We start from the raw sequence: 27,545 nt of genomic DNA, 5'->3' as shown, positions 1-27,545 counted from the left end.
CCTTTTAGTAAAACACTAAACAAGTCAAAACAGCACCAAACTGTTACTTAAAGCAGCCCTGGACTCCAAGAATGCATAACTTTAAGCCTTGAAAAAGCTCAAAGTGGTGAGTTTGAGTGATGAATACTCATTAGCTTTACTAGCTTTTATTGATGGGAAAATGAGCTTATAGCGTATTTCACATTTTCACAAGCAGAAGCCTTCAAGGCTGAAAATTTAAACCAATGAGGAAATGCCAAAAACTGCAGTTCCTTGAATGGCTACTTGAAGCTAACTCCAAAAAGTGAGTCCACCCCCATAAAATCCCATGATGGAATTCCCATCTCCAGCTATAAAATTAACAGGTTTACAGCCTGGTAAAAAATATGGCTTTGCTCTCTCTAAGTAATTTCAGTACGGGGGGAATTTTTGCTTTTTGCAACTCGCCTGTTTGGATTTTCTACCATTTAAAGACTTTTGTAAAGATTAGAGACATAGCCACTGTGATTGTGCTGACACAGGCCGCTGGGGGTCAAGGCTCTGCTGCTTTCAGACATTTTAAATGCAACTTTTTTTTGACAAATTATGTGATTTGTTAGGTGGGTAAGTGTAAGAACAGCCTGTTGAAGAACATTGAAGTATTTTAATTAAGACTTGTTCATGCCTATTAAAGTTCTGTAGTCAGGTGACTACTAACCACTTGGTGCAAACTTGTCTGCCATATTCACAGAGGTCTTAAGACCGCTCCAAGACTACCTTGCAACCACCAGTTATGAGGAAAAAATGTTTATACTTTGACTGGTTAGAAGAAACCTCCCCACCACTGCTTTAGACACTAGAAGGGAACATGCCTACATGGTCCCGAACTCTAGTGGTTTGCACCGGTCACCTGTAGTTGTGACCATGGAAATTTGTTAGCAATCAAAGCAATAACAAGGAGGTTTTTGGTGCAACTGATTTAAGCTCGCAACAGGCAACAACCAGTCGGGGAATATGCGTTTTGGAAAACTGCAATCGAAATTGGGCGAAATATGCGAAACCATGTAGGCCATTTTTGCATCTTCATCATGCTAAACATAATATGTTTATGCTAATTAGCAACATAATGCTAATTAGCATGCAAAGTAGGCTACAGCTAAGGTGAGCCTGCACCAAAGAGCGCAACTTGTCTGGGACACATATCTTGCAGTAGGGGACTTAACTGGATGCCAGCTGGTTGTGTAGTTGTAAAGGCAAGGTTGCTTTCAACAACTAGCCGTCTTAATGGATGGATGGATGGAAATCTGTGAGGCTCTGGCTGAATTAAAAAGTGAAATTGTGGGTATGTACATGAAACAAGTCGGATTTCTCGTCAATTTATCACAGTTAATCATCATATTAAGATTGCATGTAGCTGTCCACTTGACCCCATCACCGTTTCATTGCCGTCTTAACCCACAAAGATGGAAACTGACTGTGAATGGCGAGTGGTAAGCAACACGATCACAAATGCATTACACTTGGTCGCAACAATTGTAGTGTGCAGCGGTGGCCAACCACACAAAGAAAATCTGGCTAATGTAACTACTCCACCTAATTACCACAGAAGTTGCCGGGAATTTACTGCGTCTTGCATATGAGTAAACACAACCTATAAAGAAAAGAAAAGAGGGTAGCTGAAGCTTTTCAGTCAGGTTAGATAACACACAACAACAGGACTGAATGAATCATCAGTTTTGTCCCTTTTGTCACACAGAGGTTTTTTTCTGTTTACTGTAAATACTTTAAAATAGACTTTATTTTTCTACTCTCTTGAAGGCTAGTGTGTACTATTAAAAGCAGAACTTTCAAAAGTCTACACTTACGATTCATAAGATCATGTCCTATAGCTTTCAAGCTGTATGCGCTGAATCACTTCCAGAGTTTTCCAGAGCCCTAAGCGTTCACCCACCAAACACGTGTGAGTAGTAATGAGTAAATGGGGTCTGCGAAAAAGGGGGAAGGCCGTACATTCATCGACCTTGTCCTCCAAAATTGGCATGGATTGTCACAGCGAAATACAATCCACATTTCCAAGCCCTTAGAGGGGAGGAGAGCGAGTAAAAAAAATAATCCCAAAATCCCTCAGTGGACACCCAATGTCTTGTTTTGGAGGGTCTGCGGTACTCCGAATTCTTCTGGTAACAGAAACCCAAAGTGAATGATGGACGTTTTCTATTATTAGCATCAGCAGAATCTTCCCAACCTTTGCTTCTTCCATGCTGCAAATATCACGTTGCTGATGTATTCCATATTAAATTACTGAGTTTTAACTGAGCTGTGCTGAGCAGTGTCTGTTATCAACAACCATAATGTGGAAGATTAGCACACACATGATGCCCACCTGTTGCCCAGCTCTGTTTTATGAAGGTCGCAGCTGTGATACTGAAACCGGTCTTTTTAAAGGCTCTCGTGATGTTCATGCGGGGCTGCTGATATTCAAGAGTCATTCAACAGAAATAAAGCTGATTGTGACACGTTAATTTTAAATCCCCCCCAACACATGTGCTACAGTGTCACCGGCCAGACACGGCACGAAACTCTCAAACTCGAACCCACTGAAACCCACCGAGTGTTTTTTAAATCTTTAAAAACAGATTCCACCACACGCGACAGTTGTCACATATCTGCTCAACCGAGCTATTTCAAGTTTAGCGTGACCCCGCAACCAGCCAGTGTGGACCACATGAGAGAAGTGACCTTAATGGTACATTTCCCCTGTTTTCATAGCAAATAGGCTTAAAAAAGCCCCCAAAGAAGGTCACGGAACTTAAGATGCAGTCAGGTAGTCAAAATAGGGCAAACAAAACTAATGTTCAGTCCTGTGTCTGAGAGGGATATTATACATTAACTAAGCCTAACTACACTAACACATCTTTTGGCAATCATTCACCATCTGCGGCCTACTGCCAGCATGCTGCAAGTCTTTCTGTTTTGGTCTTATGTTTATGCTGAATGAGGGAAATGTTGAGCGCGGCGGTGTTGTTGCTTCTTCCCTGCAGTTAAAACAAAAGAAGAAAAAGAAAAGCGATGACTGCTTTTTAAAAGACTGTCCGTTTATTCGGCATTGTGAAGGATTTAGACCAAAAGTTATTGCCATTGACTGTAATTCATGCAAGGAGGCCGCTGGATTTTCTCATCATAGTTTTATGTCAACCTTTTCTGCTCTCCTTTAAGTCGGAGATTACTAGAGCAGTTCAACCAGTTCTCACGCACAAACACATTTTCTGTTTTGGTTCCACATCTCTGACCAAAACTTCATCTTTTTTTTGTTGGGGTTTTTTTTTTTTTCCAGCTTGACCTACAACTGCTCATTTTCGAAAGTGAGAAACGAGCGACGCTTCCTGCGTCGTGCGACCACATGACTTTGTCCGTTTTCTTCACATCGTTTCAGACTGCGCGGCTCGCAGCGAGAGCGATTATTAAGGCGAAAACGATGCAGGTGCACATGCACGCCCAATAACTTCTAACGCTCTTGTATGTACAAACAGACAAACCACTTTGAGCCGCTTTCATCATCATTTTCTTTCTGCTGAAATTACCGCTGAAAGGCTTTCACATTATTAACATAAAAATGAGTCACACTGTGCCGGTGCCAGAGTCAAACGGTTTTACAGCTCTGTCGAACGCTGTCTGTTCTGTGTTCCAGCCGTCATCGCTGAGCAGAAACACCATGTTGGACCATTCCAGCTTATTGTCAGCCAATATGCCAGGCTTTTTCCCTGAAAGAAAATGATCCCGTTCCCCTCGGACTCACGTCAAATTAACTAAATTTACAGCTTAGCACTTAAGAACTTCTCCATTTGCCAAGAAAGCAGCAGCAGCAGGCCTCGGTTGCCAGTTAGCAGCGCTTCGCTGTGGCAAATGAAGTGGAATGAGAATTGCTCTAGCTTCTGAGAGAGAGAGAGCGCCGGTCCATTTGACTTTTCTTTTTTTTTGTTTTGCTGTGAGCTCTCTCCTTTTGGATCAGAATTATAGAGTGATGAAAGGCTCCCACTCAACTCCGGAGACCTCTGGTCCAATTCTGAAGCGAACTACTTGAAGGGTAATGGCCGCGTGGCGGTGAGCCAGCCCGGATCAACCGTTTTACGCGCTTGTTTCTGGTCGCTGTCTGCTACTAGTTGTTTGCTCTGCTGGCAAAGTTGTGTTTAACTCTGCGGATGACTAATCTGTGGCGATGGGCAAACTCGAGGCAAAGTAAAACAAATAGAACACAATGTTTGGTATTTCTTAGTAAACATTTATGTAACAGGGCTGACAGGAGGCTCGTTTTTCACGAGCTGTTTAAAGGGCCTCAACGCTAATCTTTCCACTGGATTCTGTTTGTGTTTGTAAGATGACAACTGCATGTTTACCAAATAACATGTCCCATGTAACGTTACACCATCACTCCACCCTCCACAACCCCCCCCCCCCCCCCCCCAACTCCCTTTGTGAAAATGTGTTCACTTCAAACAGAGCTCACAGAAATATGGGAAGTGCTTTTGTTCCCAGCTAAGCGCTGTGACCACGTTAAATTTTGAACATGACGGTCACATCTGAACTTATAATTGAAGACATGAACGCTTCAGCTTTTTAAAAATAAATAAATAAATAATTGTCAGCATGTAAAATGCATCACTGGTGGAAGCACCTGGCTCTGACTCATCAAAACGCATAAACGCAAACATTTTTGGAGAAACTTCATTTATAGGCTAACAAAAGCTCGGCTAATCTGCAACATTTATCTATCGCCAATGAAGTTTCCATCTACTTTGTTTTTTTCTATTCAAAAGCTTATAGACAAAACACTGAATTCCTGCCTGTGACACGCCCTCAATAAGAAAAACTAAAAGGAATGAAGCTTTTCAGAGAAAGAAAGAGGAAAAAGAAGAAGAAAAATGATCTGCTTCATGACCATGAAGATCGAATCAGCAGTTTCCAGGCAGTTTGTTCCACTTTCTGTGTGAACTGGTCAAACTTGAATCCAGTTTTTCTGGTGTTTGATGTTAATAACATACCACCATTTGTTTGTTTTTACTAACTGAATGTTCCATCAAAACTGTGAGAATAGAATAGTTTGTTATCTGTAGGTCCTCGCACACACAAAAAGTGTTTAAGGATGACGTTTTTCTAGATACTCCGCCCTCAGAAGAATGTGAGATCTGTTTATGGAAAAAAAAAGTGGAAAAAAAATGTTACCAGACCAGAAACAAAAACACATAGGTGTTGTGCAAGAGGAGCGATAATTCAGATCTGCTGAGCATATAGGGAAGTACACAAGAGCTCCGTGCTGGAGAGGATCTTTAAAAGATAATTATATATTTGTTAGTGCATGAAATCATGGAGCAGGAGGATGAAGTCAACGCTTGTTTGACTAGTGGTTGCTATGTTGAAGAGCTTAAAAACATCCTAGTTCTCTTTGTGTGGTTGGCTGTAAATGTGGAAAATATAAAACGGATGGAAATCGCTTGATTTTTGCAGATCTTTGTAGAACAGCTTTGGTGTTTGATGTTTGAAACTATCTCATGTTACAAGTCAGACTTTCCTATGAATGCCTTTAATAGTGATTCTTCTGTACTCATGGAAACTTCACTCTTGGCTACAGTTCTGTTCTTGACGTCTTACTCTTAAAGGGACAGATCAGCAGAAAATCACAAAATCAAAGCTACGTGTTTTGCTCCAGCTTGTTTGTCCATCTAGATCAGGGGTTGGCAACCCTGGGTACGCGCGCCACAGTTGGCACGCGAAGGGTTAACTGATGGCACGACCATAGCTGGACTGGCCATCGTTGGACTGGCCATCGCTGGTGATTTTTCGTTTTTATGGGCCGATGATTTATTTATTTTTAGTAACCATATAAACAATGAAAGATGGTGGATTGGCCAGATGCTGGCAGATGTGTAAAAATAACTCAGTTGTTTGGTGGCGGATTTGGCGGAGCTGCCACAAGAGGCCAGGTGGATGAGGGAAAGGGGAGGCAGGAGGAGAGACCCGAGGCGGCCGCCGGTCCGAGTGTCAGGTGAACTGAACTTCAGGTAAGAAGTTATGACCTGCAGTATATCTGGGTCAGATATAAACCAAGTTTAGGTGAAGTTTATTTTCGTTGTGCTGACTTTTTACAGTCAGTTACAATAACTCGTACTGCGTGCTAGCTAGCATGACAGAGTTTCTATACAGCTGGGTGGGTGCTATGATGTTACTGATAGTGAACTTTATTTTATTCACAAGGTTGGTTAGTAAAGTTGCCAACAGTCCTGTAAAAAGACGGAATCGTCCCGCATTCAGAGAAAATATTACGCGTTTCGTGTTGAGCTGAAAAGGAACACAGTTTGTCCCGTACTTCAGCTAGAATGGAAAAAGACACAAAGCTGGATTTATTCTGCGTTTTTACGCTGCAGCTGCCTCTTCTTCTCTCATTCAATCATGAAACTGATCAATGATCAGCTGATCGGCTTTTCTCTCTTGTTTGTTTATCGCCCACTTTGCGCCAGAAAGAGGAAACCAGCGGATGTCGCGCTAAACAACAGCAGCACGTTTAAGCTTGATCAGCTGTTGTTAGAATGTATTTAATATTACTTTCTAGTATCAGCTGATGTTTGCTGCAGCCACAGCCGTAAAAGCTGCTGGTCATGATATCGGTTTGGTTATCTGGTGAGAGGGAAACATGAAGATGAAACCAGGAGATGTCCTTACTGAATCATCAGAGCTGAACAGGTGATGGAGAAACAGGTTTACCTTTTAGGTGACATGAATGAGTTGAAGGGAAGTTATGAACTGTTTCTGAGAGACAGTTCTTTTTACATAGCTGACAGCTGGTAACTGTGCAGGGGCGGGTCTAGCAAAGTTTTGCCAGGGGGCCAGGTGGGGCATTAACAGGGAGAGGGGAGCACAAAGAAATACTTTTCTTTCTTATTCTCATTTAAAATGTCTGGCTGTTATTAAATAATTATCTGAATCTTACAACCAAAGTTTTTATCTGATGTACAACGTACAGAAATCATACATATACCAACAAGACTGTGCATCACTGTCACAACAGCGTTTGTTTTCATTCAAAGGCTTTATGGCTTTTCCTATAATACCTGGTGGTCTCTTGTCAAAATGCCCGGGCCGTTTTTTTGTCCCAGTCCATTCCTGGGCACGACACGCAGTGAATTAATATGAGAGGGTGCATTAAAAAATAAATGGCCGAGCCAGCGGTGCACATCACAAATTAGCTCGCATAGACACATTAGTTGAGCCGCTTCTTAATGACGGCATCTTAGCTAACAACCCCAACTATCAGATTCAACTTGTAATTGGCTAAAAATCACTTAGCCTACTGGTGAGAGGGGCGTTGCTAGCTGTCAGTTTTTTCAAGCGATGTTGAAATTTCCACATTCCAACACTTCAAATGCTTCAGGAGCTGTCCGCTCAGCACAGCAATTGTTGATATACAGCGTTATTAAATTTATTGCTAATGCAATTATATGGCACATTGACTTCTGAGGAAATTTTAGATGGTTTGTCTGTGAAGGTTCTCAGTCATCCAGGTCATCGTAGTCAAAGGAGCTTGCAAAGAAAAGCGTCTGGACTTCTTTAAGTTACTTGAAGACGTTTCACCTTCATCCGAGAGGCTTCTTCAGTTCTAAGGTCTATTTTAGATGGCACTCGTCATCAAAAAGGTTGCCTACCCCTGATGTAGATCGTTTTGATGGAGGTATCAGCTGTAAAAATGTTTGTTTTCTTTTGAACATAATGGCGCAGATGGATGGTAAGTGGCAAAAATACATATGAAAATAACAGCAGTCTCATTCCAGATAATATGACCTGTTAAATGATAATTACAAAAAAAATACAAAAATCAACTCAAATCTTGTGAGCAGTTGCTTCTTTCTACAGTCTCAATCACCGGATACTCAATACTGAACTGCACATTAAGGCGAATATCAAATCAACCAATCACACAACAGCAACTGAATGCGTCCAGTCGTGCAGGCATGGTCAAGACAACGTGCTAAAGTTTAAACCGAGCAGAATAGGGAATAAAGGTGACTTTGAAAGTGAGATTGTTGGTGCCAGAAACAGCTGCACTGATGAACTGATACACTGGGATTTTCCCACACAAAAGAGAATATCTGAAAAAGAGAAAATATCCAGTGAGTGGGAGAAAACGGCAAAAGTCAGAGGAGCATGTCCGGACTGGTTTGAGGCAACAGTTATTCAAATAACCACTTGTTACAAACAAGATATACAGAAGAGCATCTCTGAAAACACGCTGATCTTTGAAGCTGATAAGCAACAACAGCAGAAGACCACACCAAGTGCTACTCGTGTTAGCTAGTAAAGGAAACTAAGGCTACAATTTGCACGGGCTCTCCAAAATTAGACAACAGAAGATCGTTAAAATGTGAGTCTTGACTTTGTGCTGTAACAAAATTTGGCATAAACAACATGAAAGCATGGATCCACCCAGCCTTGTATCTTGTAACCTTGTGTTTCAGGCTGGTGGTGCGGGTGTGAAGATGTTGAGGATATTTTCATGGCACGCTTTTAGGGGTTAGCATTGTTTAAACACAACACCTACCTGAGTGTTGCTCCTGTCCATCCTTTTGTGACCATCTACATCTGCGAACCCATCTTCTGAGGGCTGCTTCCAGCAGAAAGTATCGTTTCACAAACCTCTATTAATCTCAGATTGTTTTTTTAAGCAAGACAATGAGTTCGCTGTACTCAAACAGGTCTCAATCCAGTGGAGCACCTTCGGGATGTGGTGGAACGGGAAATTGGCACCATGCATGCACAATGTGCTGCTATCATGTCAATATAAACCAATGTTTCCAGCAGCTTTATTTTCTGAATCTATGCCACAAGACACTGAAGGGATAAGGGGTTTGAAAATACAAGAGGAGCTGCCGTCAGCTGATGACAACACATTTAATGTTTTTCTTCTTGCACATTATTCTTGAAGCTGAATGACAGACTTGAGATTTCTGCATTGATCTAACTTTTGATGCCAATAATATCACAGACCCAAGATTCAAGAGCAACAGCAGCATATCTAAACAGAGCCACATAAGGCAAAGCCACATGTTTCTAAGGCCATGCATCCAATAAGGTCTTGTTAATGGTAAATTGGATGAGTGTGTGTCCAATTCTCCATTTCCTCAGAGGTGTCTCAGCAGCAACAGCTGCTACCAATGGCAAAGCAGTGTTTTTCACACAGCCCCCTTTTCTGCAATGTGACTTGGGTCTTTCCAAAATAAGCTCATACACATGCAAAAATAGATAAATGAACATCTATTGCAAAGGGCATTGGATTTAAAGAGAGGTCTAACCGGGGCACAGCGCTGAAAGAGATGACGGAAACATCTCATCCCAAAACATAAACTATAAATGGGCCAATGAAGTAGTAAAATGAGAGGAGCAGACATGTCATACATACACGACACACAATATATTATATACCTGTGGGCCCTATCAACAGGAAGCTGCTCTTATGACACAATGTGACTCAAGACGGGTCATTCATTTTATGCAAAATGTTTCCCTATTTGTGGCCAGAGCTCAATTTTGCAGCTTCAGGATTTGCTTATAATAACTTTTCTTGCTACATTTAAGGCAGACGTCAACTGGTGTAGCTGAAAGTATGTCACAGTCTAAATCCGTCTGCTGTTAAGCTCTAATGAAAGACTTGCTCCAATGTGCCTTGTGTGGTGTATTTGTGTATTTCCTTGTAGGTTTTTAAAGGTGTTTCAGCAACAACACGCTCACGGGAGGCAGAAAATCTTAGCATACTGCTTCATATGCACTTATGTTGGGTTTTTTTCCAGGTGTCAACTCATAGCTCCTCCCCGCTGATCCCGTGTCACATAAGTGGTGACAGACTGGATCTATGACTGGTAGATCAATATTGTTGCCTGATATGTGTCTCAGCCAAGTCACAGGAAGAATTTACAACTATACTGACATGATGACCATATATTTCAGACCTGAGTATTGTGTAGTCTGGCTCTGAAGAAAATAAGATGGTGCCACTGCACTTCAAACTGCACACATATGTGAGAACAAACCGTGCTACTTCCATCTAGATATAAAGACCATGATACTCTACTGCAGTTTCTACCTATGTTGCAATGACATCATCTGTCACGTGATATAAAAGACTACACTGACAGTTATGCTTCTCAGTGTAATTACACTGCCGAAAAGTTTGTATTAAATATACCACTTGAGTGACTATCGCTGAGTCAGTTCTCCTCTTTTGCACTTTGGGTGTTCTCAAGGTCCTGTGCGCCAGTTCTGAGTAGATGTACTCTTCCAGGATCGTAATCTCCCAAGGTCCATTGTCTGAATTCTGTTAACCAGCTGAATGTAACAAAATTCGCTACCTGGAATTGTTGAGTTACTCTCTAAGATATTGTTAGGTCTTTATTTTAAATTAAAACCATCTTAGCGTGGTTGTTCATGTGAATTTTTGTCTTTTGTGTTATAAATCAACTCAGGTGAAGAAAAGATTTTGTAAGTACTCATTACCACGTGAAGTTGTTTTCAGTGGTTCAACCAGATTGGTTTTAAAGAATGAGTGAAGATGTATTTGTTACTTCACTATTACTATTACGTTCAAACAACAACCTCCCATGGCAAATTTTTTTGTGTTTTCTCGCTTAACGTCACAAGGAAATTTTTAAACCGCAGAAGCAAGTACATGGCTAAGTAAGCCAATCTACAGAAAACCCCAACAACATGTTCCTGTTTTTTTGTTTTTTTAAAAGACCAAGATGAAAGGTTTTACTTGTTAAGGATGCCCAGAAGCACTAGCATCAGCAAGCTAGGTAGCGAGCATGCTAACTAGCAAGTGACCACGAATAAAATGGTCATCAAAACTACTTCACCTGATTTTCTTTTTCCAACTGTACACAGTGGAAACAAATACACAGCTACCTATTTATACTATCGATTGTGTGTGAACAAAATGGATGTAGTCACCATCCATCCATGACGTCAGCCGCTAGTTAGCTGGTCCTGACTCAAAGCCTCGAGCTGAGATAAGCGAGGGCTGGATTTGACTACTCTAAACCATACCCTGTAGAGCTCAACAGTGATCCCCCGCTTTTTTTTATGGGCTGTGGTTCTCGAAATGATTCATTTCCACTCTTGACGTTATGAAAAAATCCTTAGATTAAGAGTTTTTAGCATTGAACCAAGCTAACCAGGATTGAAATGAATCATGGTCATACAAAAGACTTAACTGGGATTTTTTTAATACACATGCACACACACACACACACATATTATATATATATATATATGTCCTGTCCATCAGATTGAATTAGTTAATATTTATACTAGTTAATACTTTTTCATTACCGTGTCTTCTGGTATAACAATAGGTTTAAATATCTTTTGTAGTATGTAGTGTGTTTAGTGAAGTTTAGCCGTGTTATTGCTTTCTACTACAATCACTGCTTGGTTGGTTTCAATTTCTGATTGTGGGTAGAGTAGTTTTTCTCCACAACATTGTAAGTACAATGTGAAAAACGTGGCTAGTAACTTGTGGTTTCTACAGGAGCAGAATTTATGTTCTGTTTTGGTCTCCACCAGTTTCTTGGTGTTCAGTAGTAAATGATGCCATGTTGAGCCAGAAATGATCCTGGAGACACAACCAAAATAGGATAGTTAGAGTCAAAAAATCGAAGCAAATAAAGGCTAAAATGGAAAGAAGTTGAACTCCAGAGTTTAGTCAGCAATAATAAGTTAATCGTTAGGACTGTCTAGTTGATCCATGTTATCCTTTGTTAAAATTAAAATCCTGATAATGATGGCTTAATTCTTCTTTATTTTTCCACTCCAATAAATCAACATTTGCCAGTTTCCAGTAACTCATATGTGGCCTTATAGTAACAGGAAGCAACAAAGGTGGAGACAGGCAGAGCAGACCAGGAGCACTGTTTGTTTCAGTGACATGTGCCAAAACTGCCTGGAGGCAGTTTTGGCAAAGGGATGTGGACTTAACTGAAATGTACCGTGGATACCTCTCACTGTACCGACGTCTGAGGTCGTAACACATGGCGCTGTGGATGCTCTTTCATGTCAGCAGTCGTCGCACAAAGTGCATACAGTGCAAACACTCAAAACAACCAATCTCGTGTGCCTTCGCTGGCCTTACCGATCTAAAGTTTTCTGTGGATTTCACACCTTTACTTTACCTCAGTGCAGTACACTCAAAGTGAGAACACACACGATTATGCACATCAACACCTTTTTTTTTTTTCAGCTGCACCTAAAAAAGCACGAATCTATATCTCACACTATAAGTTCCTGTTCTTTTGACGTTTTAGGCTAATTTTGTAAATGCACTTGAACAGGCACAATATTTACTCTTCACTACAGCGCACGTGTTCATGTGACCACACTTTCCGTTAAGCTTTAATTGTGGCTACATGCCTTTTTTTTTTGCATGCACTAAATAAGTTTCAGCCATGTGACTGGCGGATTAGCTATTTGTTTTAATGAGCTACAGGTGTCCCTAATGAAGTGGCAGGAATGTGTATATACAGTAGGTTGTGTTATCCGTTAGTTGCCCAAATCAGCTGGCATTTCTCTGAAGTGCGTGGATGTTCTCAAATGTTAACTTAGTTTGTGTATTTCCTGGGACTGATATTTAATATGCTGCACATTTTTTCTTGCTTTCTGAGCCTTCTGTGTGGTTACAGTGGCTGACCATTATTATTATTATACTTTATTCTCATTATGCATGTTCACCCACTTTGGTTTCATGGCTAGCTGCTAGCTAGTCTCTTTCTCTCCCAGCTCTCCCTCGTTGTCTATTGCTGCAGGGTTGGGGAACAGGCAGGCAGCAAGTCCAGGATAGACAAATCTCCATAAATCCTTCCACAGTGGCTACCCTCTTCAGACTACACTGTACAATATCTGTCTTCATCTTACGAGTGCACAGGCCCAGCCACCTGCTTTTCCTCTGCTCAACCCCCCTCCCACCCCACCATGCTTTGTGAACTTAATAAAAGCTGCCATTAAGCAGCGCTTCATCTGTTTGGGCCCTAATCTGCCTTATAGGCATCATGTGACCACATATGCAGTGCACACCTGTCGTGTATGTTCCCAGCCTCAACTGTTGCCTCTCCACGCTGCTCACACACACATACACTCACTCAACCTGTTCCTGGCATATCAACCAAATGCTTGTCAGTGTTGCCTGGCACAATAACACACACAAACACACAGTTGAGGCTTATAAAACATAAAACTCGAGGTTGTTTTGTGTGAAAGCAGAAGGTATGAATCTGCTCAAAGATGTGTCATACACATGTTTTTTCATTTTTTTTTTAAATTCAAAAACACACTGACACCGGAAACAGGCCTAAAGTTATTCAGCATGAGTTTTATTATTTCACTGAGTGAAAAGCTCAATGTTTGCATAAGACATGCAAAAACATAAATATAGAACAATGAAGATGAACAGCACTGTATCCAAGTGGAAATAAGCAACACGACGAGAATGAATAGTAGCGCTGAGGGCAACAAATTGAAGTAGAGACTTTTTAAAAAATTGCTTCATTGTCTACTTTTCATATAAAACGTCTCATAAATCGAGCCAAATTGAACGCTAACGGGAGATGGCTTTTAGTCCAAAAGTGCAATATATTTTACAAAGTCTAAATTGTTGCTCTGTTTATCCACTACTCTGCAGTAAGAAGGCTGCTTTCATATTACATTTTTCCAGCAGTGGAAATACATCTCTGTTTACCCCCCCCCCCCCCCCCCCAAACACACACACACACATTTTTTATACCATCCTTTTTACTCTGTTAATTAAAACAGTAAAACGATCTGTCGTTTCAGCAGCAGCCTATGCAGGATTTGGAGGTCGTTTCCGTCTGGTTTTTGTGTAATATAATTTTCATGTTTTTTCTTTTTTTCTTTTTTTTTTTCCCTGGTAGATTATATACAGGATACCAGCTGGCAGACAGATGGTGATGCCTTTACCCGTGCTTTTTTTTTTCTCTTTTTTTATTAAAAAAAAAACATCACAAGGAAGAGAAGGAGTAAGGACAGGAACAGCTGTAGACGAGGGGACAGAGTCAGCACACTGGCCACTGGGTGACATGAAATATTGGGAGGAGACACCAGCACATGGCTTAAAGAGAGAAAAAAAAAAGTAATAATAATAAATGTGCCCTGTTACCAGTGAGCAAGACACAGAGAGCCATCTTGTTAGCAGTAGCAGACCTCTAAATCTCAGTAATGGTCCTCGCTCTGATCCTGTTCTCACACCAGAATGTGAAGAATGAACAACCCCGACAACAAATATTGTTGATTCCTCTACCTGCATGAATGCAGATGCTTTTTTTTGTCTTTATATGTGTGTGTTTGTGTGTTTTCATCTATTTTGGTGAAAAAAAAGTTGAGTTTATAGAGGAACAAGCAGGAAAATGAGGTTATGGATTGAACTGCAGGTTTGAGTAGGTGGGACAGAACAGCCACGGCTTATCAGTCTCTCTCAGTAGGACACACACACACACACACACACACACACACACACACACACTTCAGTAGTATCACTGACACAGAGGGGAAAAAAAGGAGTGCTGCTTTTGCCCTGCTGTTGTCCAGCAGCAGCAGCTTCCCCCCTACATGTGACTAAAAAACGACCTCAGGCTGAATCATTACCGATCATGCGTCATAATAATTACAGCATCTTTATTTTCTTACTTTTTTTTTCTTTTTTAACAAAATTTCACACCCACACACAAACCTGCGCACACACTAAACTGAATTCAAGTACACAACATCTCCCAGCCCCTGCAGTTATCTCAGCAAATGAAGAGAAAACAAAACAAACGTAGTAAATGCCTCTGCTCTGCAACAGAGTCCCGGGAGACAGTTCAGTCTGCGCCCACAGCAAAGTAAATACAAACCAAGATTTTCAGTTAATGAGAGGGATTGGGGGGGTGGGAGTGGGTGTGTTTGTGTGTGTGTGAGTGGGGGGAAGATATCATGCACAGAAAAATGACAATGAATCAAATGAATCAATAAATAAGAGAAACATCCATGAATGAATTCAAATCAGTGTATTTTTAGTTTGAGAGAAAAGAAATAAAATATACGGCATGTAACGGCATCCCGCCGCCGCTGTAATATGAACAACTTCTAATTAAGAGAGGTCACGCACACAAGCAAACTATGATGAGGCTATTTGAATTTTTAACTTTTTATTATTCATTTCTCCTTTTTTACCGTTTTCTTTTTAAAGGAAGCTGTTCATCAAAGAGCATTTTGTTCATATATAGTCATTTTTTACAGAGGAAAATACTGTACAACCTTATTTTTTCTTCTTCTTCTTCTTCTCAAAACAATATCTGGAGGAATATCATCTACACACATTATTTATCCCTATATTGTGATCATTTATATCCAATGCTAAGCTCAGGAGATAATTCATGATCAGTGTGTCCACTCCTCAGTCGTACATATTCGCTCAATAAAAACCAGAGGGTGGTTTAGACAGGTTTATAATTTAGTACTACAGTAAGTGAGCATTGCTATGAACTCCTTAAGAATTAATTGAAATCACAGTCCGTATTAGTGTTTCATACAGGAGCGCCGTTTTCCCGACGCACCGCGTTTCCTTCCTTTTTTTTTTTAATGTTGTCGTTGTTTTTCTTCCTTTTTTTTTAAAATCGTTGTACTGTCCAATCACAGAAGAAGCAAAAAATAAAAACCAATCTTTAAATAAACCACAGAACAACAGTTCTTTGTCACACTAACATCTATTTGTGCATCAAAGCAAAAAAAAAAAAAAAAAAAAGTGAACTAAAACAACATCTTTAAAGCAAATTCCCTGTTAAAAGATATATATCATTGTTTTTTTTCCTTTTTTTTTCATTCCCCAGATGGTAAAAATGAACCTAAAAAGTGCAATAACACTCTAAAAATTTCTCATTTGGAAGGTCACATAAATATTAAATAAAAACCATTACAACAGGAGCTCAACCACAGCCATAGTGAATGGAAAACAAAAAATGCCGTTTTTTTTTTTTTCCGTCTTTTTTTTTGTGAGACATTTTCGGTCTGTACAGTTTCAACATAAAACACACTCCCTGACACTTCCTCTATATCCCACCCCCACCCCTGCCCCAACCCCTCCTGCTGCTGCATCTGAGTGACTCATCGTTTCCTCTGGTCAGTCTTGAAGCCCCCACCCGCCCCTCCAACAACCAAACATCCCCCCGCGTGACTTGCCGGGCGTTAATCAAGACCTCTCCGGCTTACAGATCGATATGCTTCTGACTATAACAACACAACAAAAAGGACAATTTTTTTTTTTAATGCAAAGATGCAAATGGTAACAAAAATATTTTTTTTTAAATATACTTATGACTTATCTAAGTATATCTTATCATCATGGTCAGCTAATAGAAAAGTGCACTACCCACGCACAAACTTGATTCCTCCACATTGGGGCTAAAAATTACAAAGGGTTAAGCTTGGAGTCGGTGCTAGTTGAAAACACTTCTAGCAGAATGTCAGAGAGAACTGTCGAGGTTGGCGGCTTGAAAGGACGCCTGACTGCAGCTGAGACCGACCGAACAGCTACTGGTCGAGTCCACGTATCATTGAGAACAAAGGAGAAAAAACAATACCAAAGAGATGGGAACAAGCAAAATGTAACCCCTTTCTCTCAGTGTCTAATAATAATAATAATAATAATAATAATTAATAATAAAATAATACAGAAAAAAGATCAAACGTTTGAAACACATCCTTTTCCCTTAGTGATTCATGTCCCTTTTTCTATGTATCCACGGCTCTGCAGTTCATGTCGCCTGTGCCAGCAATTTCCTTTGTATATTATCTTTCACACACACGCGCACGCACGCACACACACACTTACATATATAGTTATATAGAGAGATTTGTTTTTGTTTTTCTAACGTGTTTTTTTTTTCTTTTTTGTCCACACACAAAAAAAGTGAAAAAATGAAAATAAATTAAAGTCAAACATGCACGCACACAAAAAGACTGATGTGTAGTAAAATGCTTTACATTGCTGTCCCATGTGTGAAACAGGGCCCTAACTCTGTGTGTCTCCATTCGTAATCGTTTTTTTTTTCCTTTAATGCATAATTGAATTAATAATGTTGGTCATCTTGTAAACATCATAATAAATCGTTTCGGGCCATCATTCTCGCCACGCTCTCGTTGTTTTTTTTGTCGTCGTCCGAAGTCTCTCGACGTGATAAATGAGGCCACTTTCATTTTTCGTTTAATCATAGTACACAGAATTTCTCTGCAGTTCTTAAACTCAGTTTGTTTTTTTGTTTTTGTTTTTTTATGGGTCAGCATCTTCTTGCTTTTCCAGTTGGGAAGCATCAGTGTGGTTAACGGAAGCATCGAAACTCTGGCCATTGTCTTTTTCGCCGTCAGGCTCCGCCGTTGAATCATCGTTTGAGTCAGTGTTGAGATCATCCTCTGCCTCCTCTTCCTCCTCATCCTCCTCCTCTTCTTCTTCGTCCTCTTCCTCCGCCTGCACCTCCTCCTCTGGTGACATGTCATCTTCGGCCTCCCCGGATGTTCCCGTGGTGTCGTCCTGAGCTGCCGGCAGGCCCAGCTGGGTTGAGAGGTTGTGGGCTGATCGTGCTGCGTCGTGGTGGATCTTCTTGCTGAGGTCCAGGGAATCGCTGAGGCCCAGACCGGCGGCGTTCTTCAGGAAAAACAGTGAGCTGCTGGTGTCTGTGCCCAGGTTGAGGGAGCTGTCTAAGTTGATGGAGGATGGCGGGTATGAGTGGTTATAGTCAGAAGCAATGCCGCCTGTCTGGTAGATCATGGAGGGAGTACTGGTGATGATGTTGTGGGACAAACCGTGGAGGCCACCGGGTGAGGAAGTAGACAGACCCATGGAGGATGGAGGGACTGCCGCCACATTGCCTCCCAGGTGGTGCGCCGCTTCCTGCTTCGGCGACACAGACGGAATCTCGCCTCGCTCCTGTTTCTCGTGCTTTCTCTTGTGGGAATCCATCTGGGACATGCCAACCACTGTGTGCTTACACTCGGGGAAGGTGCAGTGGAAGTGTGAGCACTTGAGCTTATACTTGCAGTCAGGAACCTCGCAGTCCACGCTGGAGCTGAACTGGCAGAAGCCAGCAGCGCTGATCACGTCTTGTTTGCCGTGGTGCTTGCGGTGGGCCGTCACCTTGGTGCTGTCGGTGCAGCGGAAACCACAGCGCAGACAGTGGAAGTGGGTGCTGTTGCCTGAAAACTGGCAGTCGGGAAAGTTGCAGCTGAGCGACGACTTGAAGCGCTTGAAGTCGTCCAGGACCAGGTTGTCTACGCGGTCGTGGTGCTGGGCGTGCTTGTACATGTGGGTGCGGCCGCAGAACTTGTAGCCACAGTTCTCACGAGTGCAGTGGTAGTGGGTGACCTTTAGAGAAAACTGGCAGCTGGAGTCCTTGCAGTTCTCGTAGAGGTCGTAGCGCCGGAATCCGTCCAGCATCATCCCCTCGTCCAGCATCTTACGTGACGATGCGGTCTTTCGGCGCTTGCCAAACGGGGACATGTCCTCGATGATCCAGAAGCGCTTCTTTGCACCAGTGGCCGTGGGAATGGAGATGGTGTTGCCTAAAAACAAGAGATAAGGACATTAACAAAAAGAATCCTAAAAAAAAATAATAAAGTCCACAGACTTACAAACAAGTGACTGTCCTGGTTAAAACCCTAATGTCCGACCCCGCTCAGCCAGAAGTTGTTCACAGCTGAGTAAGCACAGCTAGCCGCTATTTTTTTAATCCTTAATTTCCAGAATGATTAAAGAAGAAGGAGGAGGGGGTGGGTGATAGATTGACTGTAAGACATGACACTTTTACAGGGTGTCTCGGGCCTCCAAAGAAAGGCGGAGCTGGGAGTTTTAACCAACCCTCTTATCTCCATGTTTGTTTTATGAGGGGCACCCACCTTTTTGCAACACCCTGGGGTCACTGCTAATGATGTGCTCCCTGTTCTGCAAGACAGGAAGCAGTGGGCCTCGATAAAACTTGGGGCAAGATTAAATAAGAGCTTGCTGATGCAGCCTTGTTAATGGAAGCTAAACAGAGCCCAGGGTTCACAGAACAGGTGCCAAATTTACTGCTGTCTCTCGCTAAATCCTAGTGATACTAAAAGGGAAATTACGCACAAAGGTGCAAGTCAAGTGATTGCAGACTTTTTTTTTCTTCCTGTTACTGTACCCACACAGTAAGCATGCAAGTTTCAGCATTTCAACACAAATGTTCTCTTTTTTGCATGCTTTCTTTTTTTCATAACAACAGTGCAGAGTGAGAAAGGCTGGATCACACAGTTAAATGCTGCACAGGACTCAGTAATTGAGAATGACAGCTGCAGTGTTGGTTTGCGCCGGGGATAAGTACCTGCAGCATCCTGCACTATAGGGACGTCATTTTTAACCGGAGACGGAGTGGCAATGATGGGGCTGAAAGCTGGTGTGTTGGTTGGCATGACAACACTCCGAGTGGCTCCCAGAGAGGCGCTGAGCAGAGAGTATGACAGACAGGATGGAGAGAGGAGGTATGGGAGTGAGGGGAGAGGGGGTCGGAGGAGAGCAGGAGAGAGGGATGGCGCCTGGGACTGCAGGCCAGGCTGAAGAGCGGAAGGAGGAGGAGGAAGAGGAGGTGGCGGTGGTCGTGGTGGAGGAGGAGGAGAGAAGGAAGGAGGTGCATTCTGGGTAGCGCTAGTGTCAGCAGGGGTGGTAGGAGCAGAAGTGGTGGTGGGGCAGCCTTGTCCTGGAGAGACAGGTTGACCAGAGAGGGTGAAGGACAGGCAAGAGGGAGAAAACACACACAGACGGGAACAAAGACAAACACGGGGTCCAAATCGCGCGCACACACACACACGCACACACACACACACACACAGAGGGATGGGAGGCAAAAAGGGAAAGATAAAAGATAAGAGAATGATACAAAATGAGGCCCATTCAAGACAAAGTAACCCAGCCAAAACAACAACGATGAGAGTAGTGGATATTTCTGGCAACACATGGAGAAATGTGAAAATCAGAGACAGGCTAAGATTTAGGAAAAAATATAGAGGAGAACCCGTTTATTCAATAAGTTTGAGGGAAAAGAGGCTGTTTCTCATTTCCTTTCTCCCAAAACTCCGACCACTAAAAGTGCTAAAGTAGACATAAAGCCACAGGGATGATCTCTGGCCAGAGGAAAATGTAATAAGCTACATACAGTGCAATATCTCAAACCACTGATGTACAAAATGGAAGTTTTATGAGGATGACCGGGCAAACTGGAAACTGTCTTGTCCGCAGCTCCCAACATAAGAATATAGCATTGTCATCAACCACATATATTATAACTAATGTGTCTATTGATTGCAAGTCAGAGTTGTGATTGGAGGATGCATGAGATGACGAGTTGCTGGCTTTCTGGGTGACGTGTGGGCTGAGCGAAACGTGATGTTCAACGAGTAGAAAACCTTTGTAGACAACACCTGTGGACTAAACTGTGCTAAAGGCCTCACATGCTGACGTGTCAGAGCCTGAGTCACGTGGGCTTACCTGCCGGAGAGCTGTCGATGCCCACAGGTGTGCTGGTGCAGCTTCGGTCCTGGTTGGAGGATTCGGAGGAGAGGCCCAAGGGGCTGCCTCCTTCACCCATGTATTCCATGTAGTCATCATTCTCATCCGTGATGTTGGAGAAGTTGGAGCTGATGCCAGGCTGGATCGTTATGGACCCGTGCACCATACCCGATGCCTGCTGCTGCATCTCATCCGCCCTGCGGCTGAGTGACATCATCTAGAAAACAAAACAAAGTAATAAAAAAGAAAAAAAGCTTAAAAAAATGATCACACAAAGACTTACAAAACAAACATCTTGGGTTATAAAGAGTCATGAGCGCAGGTGTTGGCGCTTGGCATCCACTCAAGCATTTCAAGACGTCAGAAGTATTTTTTGAAAGAACGAACTTCATACTTTTGTCATTATATGAAGGACAAAACAAACAAAACTGCCTCAACAGAACGAGAAAATCCACATTTATATCCACAAAGGCTCCATCCCGCACCTACTGCAGAGGTTAACTGAGGAAATTGCGTGTAAAAGAAACTTCATCAAAAGAATGCCATGAGTGATTTGTTATTGACTGGTATGACAGGATATGAGCGGTACTCTCTTTTTTACAGAACACCACGTCTTTGTTAGCCTTTCCTTGAATATGACTCAGAAAAAGGAAACTGAATGTTAAAAAAGAAATAGATATACAACGAAAAAACCGACCAAACCAGGTACACAAGTTACAAAGACGGCGTAACCACCAGTACAGCTGTTGTTATTCGTGACCTTAAAAAGAACGAAAGAAAGACAAAATCGAAACGAGAAAGGACTTCCGCTGCTTAACATTTGTTTTTACACTTCTTTAACTATTATTATCCCTATTTTTCTCTTCATTTTACGTTATTGGGAGATTTTAAGAGCAGTTCTTAATGGACGAGGAGCTTTTTTTTTCATCTTCTTTCAGCAAAAACCACAAACTATGGTGTGTTTCTGAGAACATAAAATTTCGATGAAAAACACAGACAGACAAATGCTTTATCAATCCCATGAGGGAAATTAGCAGAATAATAAAAGCAGAACTGCAGATCAGCAGAACAACAAAGTGAATATGGGAGGAAAAAAAGATCTGTGCCGTATTTATCTGAATGTACAGTGAAAAAAGAAAGACCGATATAATAATATGCCCAGTTGGTAGTGCAATGCTGTGTTTAGGTAAGCGCGGTGAGCTGATATGCAGTGTTATTAAAAAAAAAATAGAAATGAGTTTCCCAAATGCTGAACAATATCTAGCCCTTCCTCTTTTTTACAGTGTAAACGAGCAAAAACAACAATATGTAGTATAGTAGTAGTAGAGTAGTTAAGGGAACGTCTATTCACTATTTAATCTTCCAGGAAAAGGGTGTGTGCGTTGTTAAAATATGTTTGAGCAAACTATTCAACACAGGCTTCAGACCGTTGAGATGTTTAACCTGTATTTTTATAATACCGCTTTTCAAAATGTATCACACGTCGCCGTTGGCGTGCTCGTACCTGGGATGGGACTCTATCAAAGTTCTTCCCCAGCATCCGCCTCATGTGCTTGCGTGCGTGCGAGGTCATCTGGTGTTTGAGGAGGAAGGAGAACTGGCAACCCTCGCGGATGCAGTGGAAGTGGCTGTTGACTTGGTTATACTTACAACCTGCAGGATAAAAAAAGAATAAAGTAAGAGCTTAATTTATCTTTGGCTCCCAGCGCGGCGTCCAAAAAAAGGCTTCCCGCGCCACACGCAATATTATAAGTGTGATGGCGTCGCGATACATCAAACACCAAGTGAAATATTTTTAGGGTTTTTTTTTTTAAATTTCATGATATAGCTGTGACAAAAGAGGGATCGGGTTTCAAAGTGTTTTGGAGTGTACATGTAGGAGGAATATTAGATCACTCGGGTGTCATACTGAGCAAGTCAAGGCTTCTGTGCACTAAACCTGTGGAGCTCTTTTATTACACTGACATGCTTTATTCAATTAGGAATTTACATAAATAAATTCTCATTTTCTGTGGGCCAATAATGCACACACCCCTGCAAACCAAAGTAAATATACAATTATTCCCATATTAAATTCATTTTTCAAAGTATCTCCATTGTCATTTTTCCCCCTTTTGTTCTCCGCTGTGGTGTCGTCTGTTCTATACTCTTCTGCTCTTTTCCAGTGTTTTAACCGGTCTAGCTCTAATTGCTTTATGATTTCAAATTAAATGAATGTGCCGTTTTGTGCCTGTTAATCAAATACCATTATATAAAAGCAGGCAGAAATAATTGAAAGAGTAACATGCTGGGCAGGTGCTAGCATGTCAGTAACCATGGCACCCACTTTAAGAGAAAAAAAAACAACATGTCTGTGTCATCAAATAGCTTTTGCTCACACAACGCTTTAAACACGCAAAGTTGAGCAAATAACAGTAACCCCCCCGTGACACGGGAGGGCCTTTTGTGAGACAGAAACCAGGTAACATCAGCAGCGGTGCTCAGTTTAATGTTGCTGCCATGGATACTGGCAAGCCATCAATTCTTTATAACTGGAGAGCTAGCAGTGGTAATCCTTTCTGTTTTTTTCCCCCTCCAGCCCAAACAATACACTTGGCAGATCAGGCTGGGGACAAAAAACAGCTGTTTAGGGCCTGGTTTTGTTTGCTTTGTTTCTGCGCTCTGAAAAGCTTGTGTAACCGCCTGAAAAAAACAGATCACTTTTAATTCATTTCTGTGTGATGGCAGCGGTGGCTGTGAGGCGCAGCTTCACAACACAAACAGGCTAAACCAGACAAGCCAGATAATTAACAAACACAAACCTAATTGCTCATTTCTGACAGGGGCAAAAGAAAGAAGAAAACAACCTGGATGTGATTGCCCTCTTTGACATTATTGCTCATATAGCACGGGCAAGGCTACATCTGGGACTCGAGGTGCCATTGTGAATATGCAAAATGCGCCAACAAAAACCTACGAGGCAGACTTGTTTCATGCTTCTTAAACCTCTCGCAATGCACGACACTGTGTTTGCCAACACTGGTCTCTCTCCCTTTGCAAACACGGGGAATATCCTCTTGCAACAGACAACACAAATTAGGCTACATCTTTCTCAACGTAACACCTTTAATCCTCAGATCTCTCCTGGCAAAGTATTTTTTAAAAGCCGCTCAGGTTGACACAGCTTGATGCGAGGCAACGACGGAGACAGCGAGACACAAAACTTTTACAGGATCAGAAGTTTTTTTTCTTTTCCAGTGTTTTTTTTCCTTACCCAGCCTCCCGCACTCCTCCCTCTTGGTGAAATATTTGAAGCCATTAGCGGCGCGACGCTCTGCCTTCTCATGCTTCTTGATGTGCCACGGCAGCTTGGTGGTGATGTTAGTGACAAAGAAGCAGCCAGGCCGCAGACAGTGATAGTGGCCCCTCATTCTGAACTCGCAGTGCTGCAGTGGAGACACACAATTTCCAATTTCATGACTCAAATGTCGTGAATGTTTGAAAGCCAGAGGAGCTGATTAATTTTTATTTGATCCTTCTTTGTGTGCAAAGTTTAAGCGAAGACTACACACAGTTCCTTCCCAAAAAAGAAGAAGAAAAAAAAACATAATCAACACCTCGCAGTCTTTTCCTCTCCGGTTGTTTGGTACAATTACTTTGCATTTCCAGGCATCCCACAAACACCCCTCCGCTCTAACATGTCTGTACACCACCATCTGTTTGCAGGGCCCAGATCCCAAAGGACCGGGCCAAATAAGATCTTCTCAGTTCAGGAGATGCAGACTAAAGGGGGAGGGGGGGAGGAGGAGAAGGGGAGGGGGCTTTTTGTGAGAGGGGTGATTTTCAACACATTAATGAATTCATTTAAACGGTTTTCCAAATACGGGCTCACGAGAGCAGGCAGGGGCTGCCATTTAGGTTTCATTTGCGAAGCATTCCCCTGATTTTTGCCCTATTCCAGACAGCCTTGTTTACTGTGCAAGTGACAATGATTTATTGGGTAATATCAGCTAAATTGGCCTTTTCTGAGAGGAGAATGCGGCAGTCAAAATGACATCATTGACATATAAACAGGCATTACTGGGGTGAGTCGACTGTCTTTCTCAGCAGAGATGGAAGACGGCGAGCAGTGGTTGTGAAAGCCTTGAGTCAAATAACCTCAAATACTGGTCTAATAGATAGCATACTTCATGCTTAGAAACCTCTGGGAGATGACAGTAGGTGATTCAGCTCCTGGCTGAGTTATCAAGCCACACTCACCTGGTTGGGACAGAGACACTGAAGAGAGTAGTAGGAAAACTGGTCGCGGACGTTGACCAGGTTGTTGTTCGGGTTGATGTGGTCCAAGCAATGGGATTCTGCCTTCCCAGAGGTCTTGCACACATACTTGCAATTTCCAAACAAGCAGTGGAAGTGGAACTTATTGGAGTATTTACAGTCAGTAGCCAAACATGGATCACTGCATGGGGAGGGAAAAAAACAGAGAAGATATTGTTTAATCAACTTGTGGGAGGTAAGAAGAAAAGCAGGGCGCTGTGTACGAAACCCGGAGGTTTCCACATACTTTTCTTGGAACTGCAGGAAACCAGGTTTGACTTGTGGCTTAGCATTCTCCAGAGAGGTGGTGGCTAGAGGGGAACTGGATGGCAGGTTGGGCATTGACGCTGGCATCTGAGGGATGCTGCCCGTCAGCTGCTTCCAGGCCAGCAGGGAGGGGGGAGGAGAGCTGTATCCGCCAGAGGAGGAGAGGTGTGCAACATCCATGGAGGGGTTGTTGGCCATAGAGACGGGGGCAACGGGCTGCAGCTGGGCGCCCTCGCCGGAGTCCTTGCCCTCACCGAACGAAGGCTCCGACTTCACTTTCAAGGTGGCTCGGAGGTGGAAGCTGAAAAACAAGATGGAAGCTCTTTTTTATACCGATCGATAAAAGCCAAAAAGTAAAATGCAGAGAGCGAGGGTAGCGTGACACTCACTTAGCATGTTTTATAGCCCCATCCACAGTGCTGAAGAGGGCACCGCAGTCCTCTACCAAGCAGTGAAAGTGAACTTTGTGAAGGAAGTCGCACTGAGCTTCACAGAAGTCATCCGTGTCAAACCTTAACAGAGACAGATAAGAAAGACTGTGAATTTACTGCTGCTTAAGGAAAACGCAACCTCTGAGGACACCTGGCTCAACTCTTCACCTGACGGTAAATGTCTGCGGTCCGTCATACTGTAACCAGCGCACTGTCATTTCCAATTGCAAGAACGTGTTCTCTATTTTTTTTGGAGGGGGGGGGGTTTCCACTGATACAGTATGTGAGGAATAGTATTTACAGGAAAGACCTTCCAAGGACGTGCGCTACTTTTTAACACTCTGACTGTTTTCTCACTCTCATAATGAATCCAGTGTCTCTACGCGCTTCCTGTGTATGTGTGTTGTTGTTGTTTTTTATACCTGCGGAGGTATGTCCTCCAGATCTCGGTGGCTTTTTCTGCCAGGGGCCTCTTCAGCACTTTACTGAGATAGTGTGCTGCCTCCGAGGTGTCACCACCCTCACCTGCCTCTAGCTCTGTCTTCAGGTTCATTGCATTGAAGAGGGCAGGGTTCACCTGTGACATCTACAAAAAACACAGCACAAAAACCACCAGGCGCTGGGTTAGCTGGGCACTTTCGTATGTTAGTGAGAGTATGAGAATGAATTCTCTTTCTCGCTCTCTCTCTCTCTCTCTCACACACACACACACACACATGCATGGTTTGGCGAAGCTAAAAAGGGCAGCCAGATTTACAAACATCCGGGCTTTTGCTTGAGTGCAGGCCAAGCGTGTTTGCCAAGCATCCTCTGGGAGCTACTCTTAACCCTTTTATGTAATGTGGTGGCTTGCAGCAAACCAACAAAAAGCTGACACGACAGCAGTCGAGTTGCTAGACGGCAGCTCGTCTCCGCCGTTCGGGCGCAACGACTGCAAATGTGAAGGTAAGGTGTCCTCGAGAAAGGTTAAAACCACGCCGTGCACTTGGGTGCACGGAGGCGGCGAAGCTTGCAGGGGGTTAAGGAGTGGAGGAAGTCATGATCAGTTGGAGAGAGTAAATAAATGGTGGCTGATCTGCCATGACATCATCAACATGATGGAAACCACCTGGCATATTTGTACGAGTCAGATAAGATATATGACTAAGACAATGTCCATTTTAATCTTCACAGAAAAACCATACAGATTTAAATTTCCATACGCTAACATTTAGACTTGTTAAAAAATGAGGGCAGCGCCTTCCTGCTTTTCTTTTTTTTTTTCTTTCCTGCGCTGACTTTTTAATCAAATAATTTATAAACCCTATGAATAAATGTAGAGTGAGGCAGGGGGAAGAAAACGTATAAAGGAGGAGGAAAAATTGGACGGCGAGTTCAAAACAGCTCATCAAAAAACAAACATCTCTATATATCTGGCATGGCACCCAGCTACTGCTTCATTGTATTAATTTGTGAGAGGTGCAGCGAAAATTACACTCTATGAAAAATGGCTGGAAAATTTAAATGATACAAACTCATCTTATTAGCCGTGAAACATTAAAAAACAAACAGGCCCCTTCGTGTCCCGCTAATTTGTCTTGGGATGAAAGGCGTTTGATGGATGGATCTTACCTTATTCATAAGCGAGGATAAAAGAGATGTATTCCCTGGTACAGGGTGTCCGTTTGATTCATTACTGGAACAAGGAAAATGAACAATGTTTAGTCAAGATTTGCATGAGAACAGTAAATATTACTATTTATCACGCAAGGTGTGCCTGTATAATGAAGAAGAAAAATGCTGTCTTCTTAAGAAATAAGATCTGGTGTGGGTTGGAGGGAAGATTGGAGTTGAAGGTTTATGTAAACATCCCTCTCTCTCACTCACACGCAAAATAAATAAATGGAGAAATATGTGGAGGATTTTCTAATTGTATGCACATTTATATAAATTAAATATTTTGTATATAACCAGAGCTGCCAAACTAGTAGACATCATCTATCATTCAG

At 42.4% G+C, this 27,545-nt stretch overlaps 1 protein-coding gene across 3 annotated transcripts in view; it reads right to left on the bottom strand.

Annotated features, from left to right (window-relative positions):
• Window positions 1–13,749: 13,749 nt before the first annotated feature.
• Window positions 13,750–27,545, bottom strand: part of casz1 (castor zinc finger 1) — a 75,375-nt gene continuing 61,579 nt past the window's right edge. For 2 of the 3 annotated variants that reach the window (XM_006785521.3, XM_035905457.2), the window contains exons 10-19: window positions 27,169–27,232; window positions 25,980–26,143; window positions 25,516–25,638; window positions 25,107–25,427; window positions 24,803–25,001; window positions 23,817–23,988; window positions 22,068–22,216; window positions 20,543–20,780; window positions 19,383–19,754; window positions 13,750–18,597 (exon numbers count right to left, since the gene is read on the bottom strand). In XM_006785521.3, coding sequence (XP_006785584.2) covers window positions 17,312–18,597; window positions 19,383–19,754; window positions 20,543–20,780; window positions 22,068–22,216; window positions 23,817–23,988; window positions 24,803–25,001; window positions 25,107–25,427; window positions 25,516–25,638; window positions 25,980–26,143; window positions 27,169–27,232 — 3,088 coding nt within the window. In that variant the 3' untranslated portion in view covers window positions 13,750–17,311. The remainder of the gene's footprint in view (window positions 18,598–19,382; window positions 19,755–20,542; window positions 20,781–22,067; window positions 22,217–23,816; window positions 23,989–24,802; window positions 25,002–25,106; window positions 25,428–25,515; window positions 25,639–25,979; window positions 26,144–27,168; window positions 27,233–27,545) is intronic. The other variant, XM_035905458.2, reaches the window with a different exon arrangement.

This window comes from Neolamprologus brichardi, chromosome 20, assembly GCF_056152115.1.
Source record: "Neolamprologus brichardi isolate AB-2024 chromosome 20, ASM5615211v1, whole genome shotgun sequence".
In the NCBI taxonomy this organism is placed as follows: domain Eukaryota; kingdom Metazoa; phylum Chordata; class Actinopteri; order Cichliformes; family Cichlidae; genus Neolamprologus; species Neolamprologus brichardi.
This window is presented reverse-complemented; position numbering and strand designations above follow the sequence as displayed.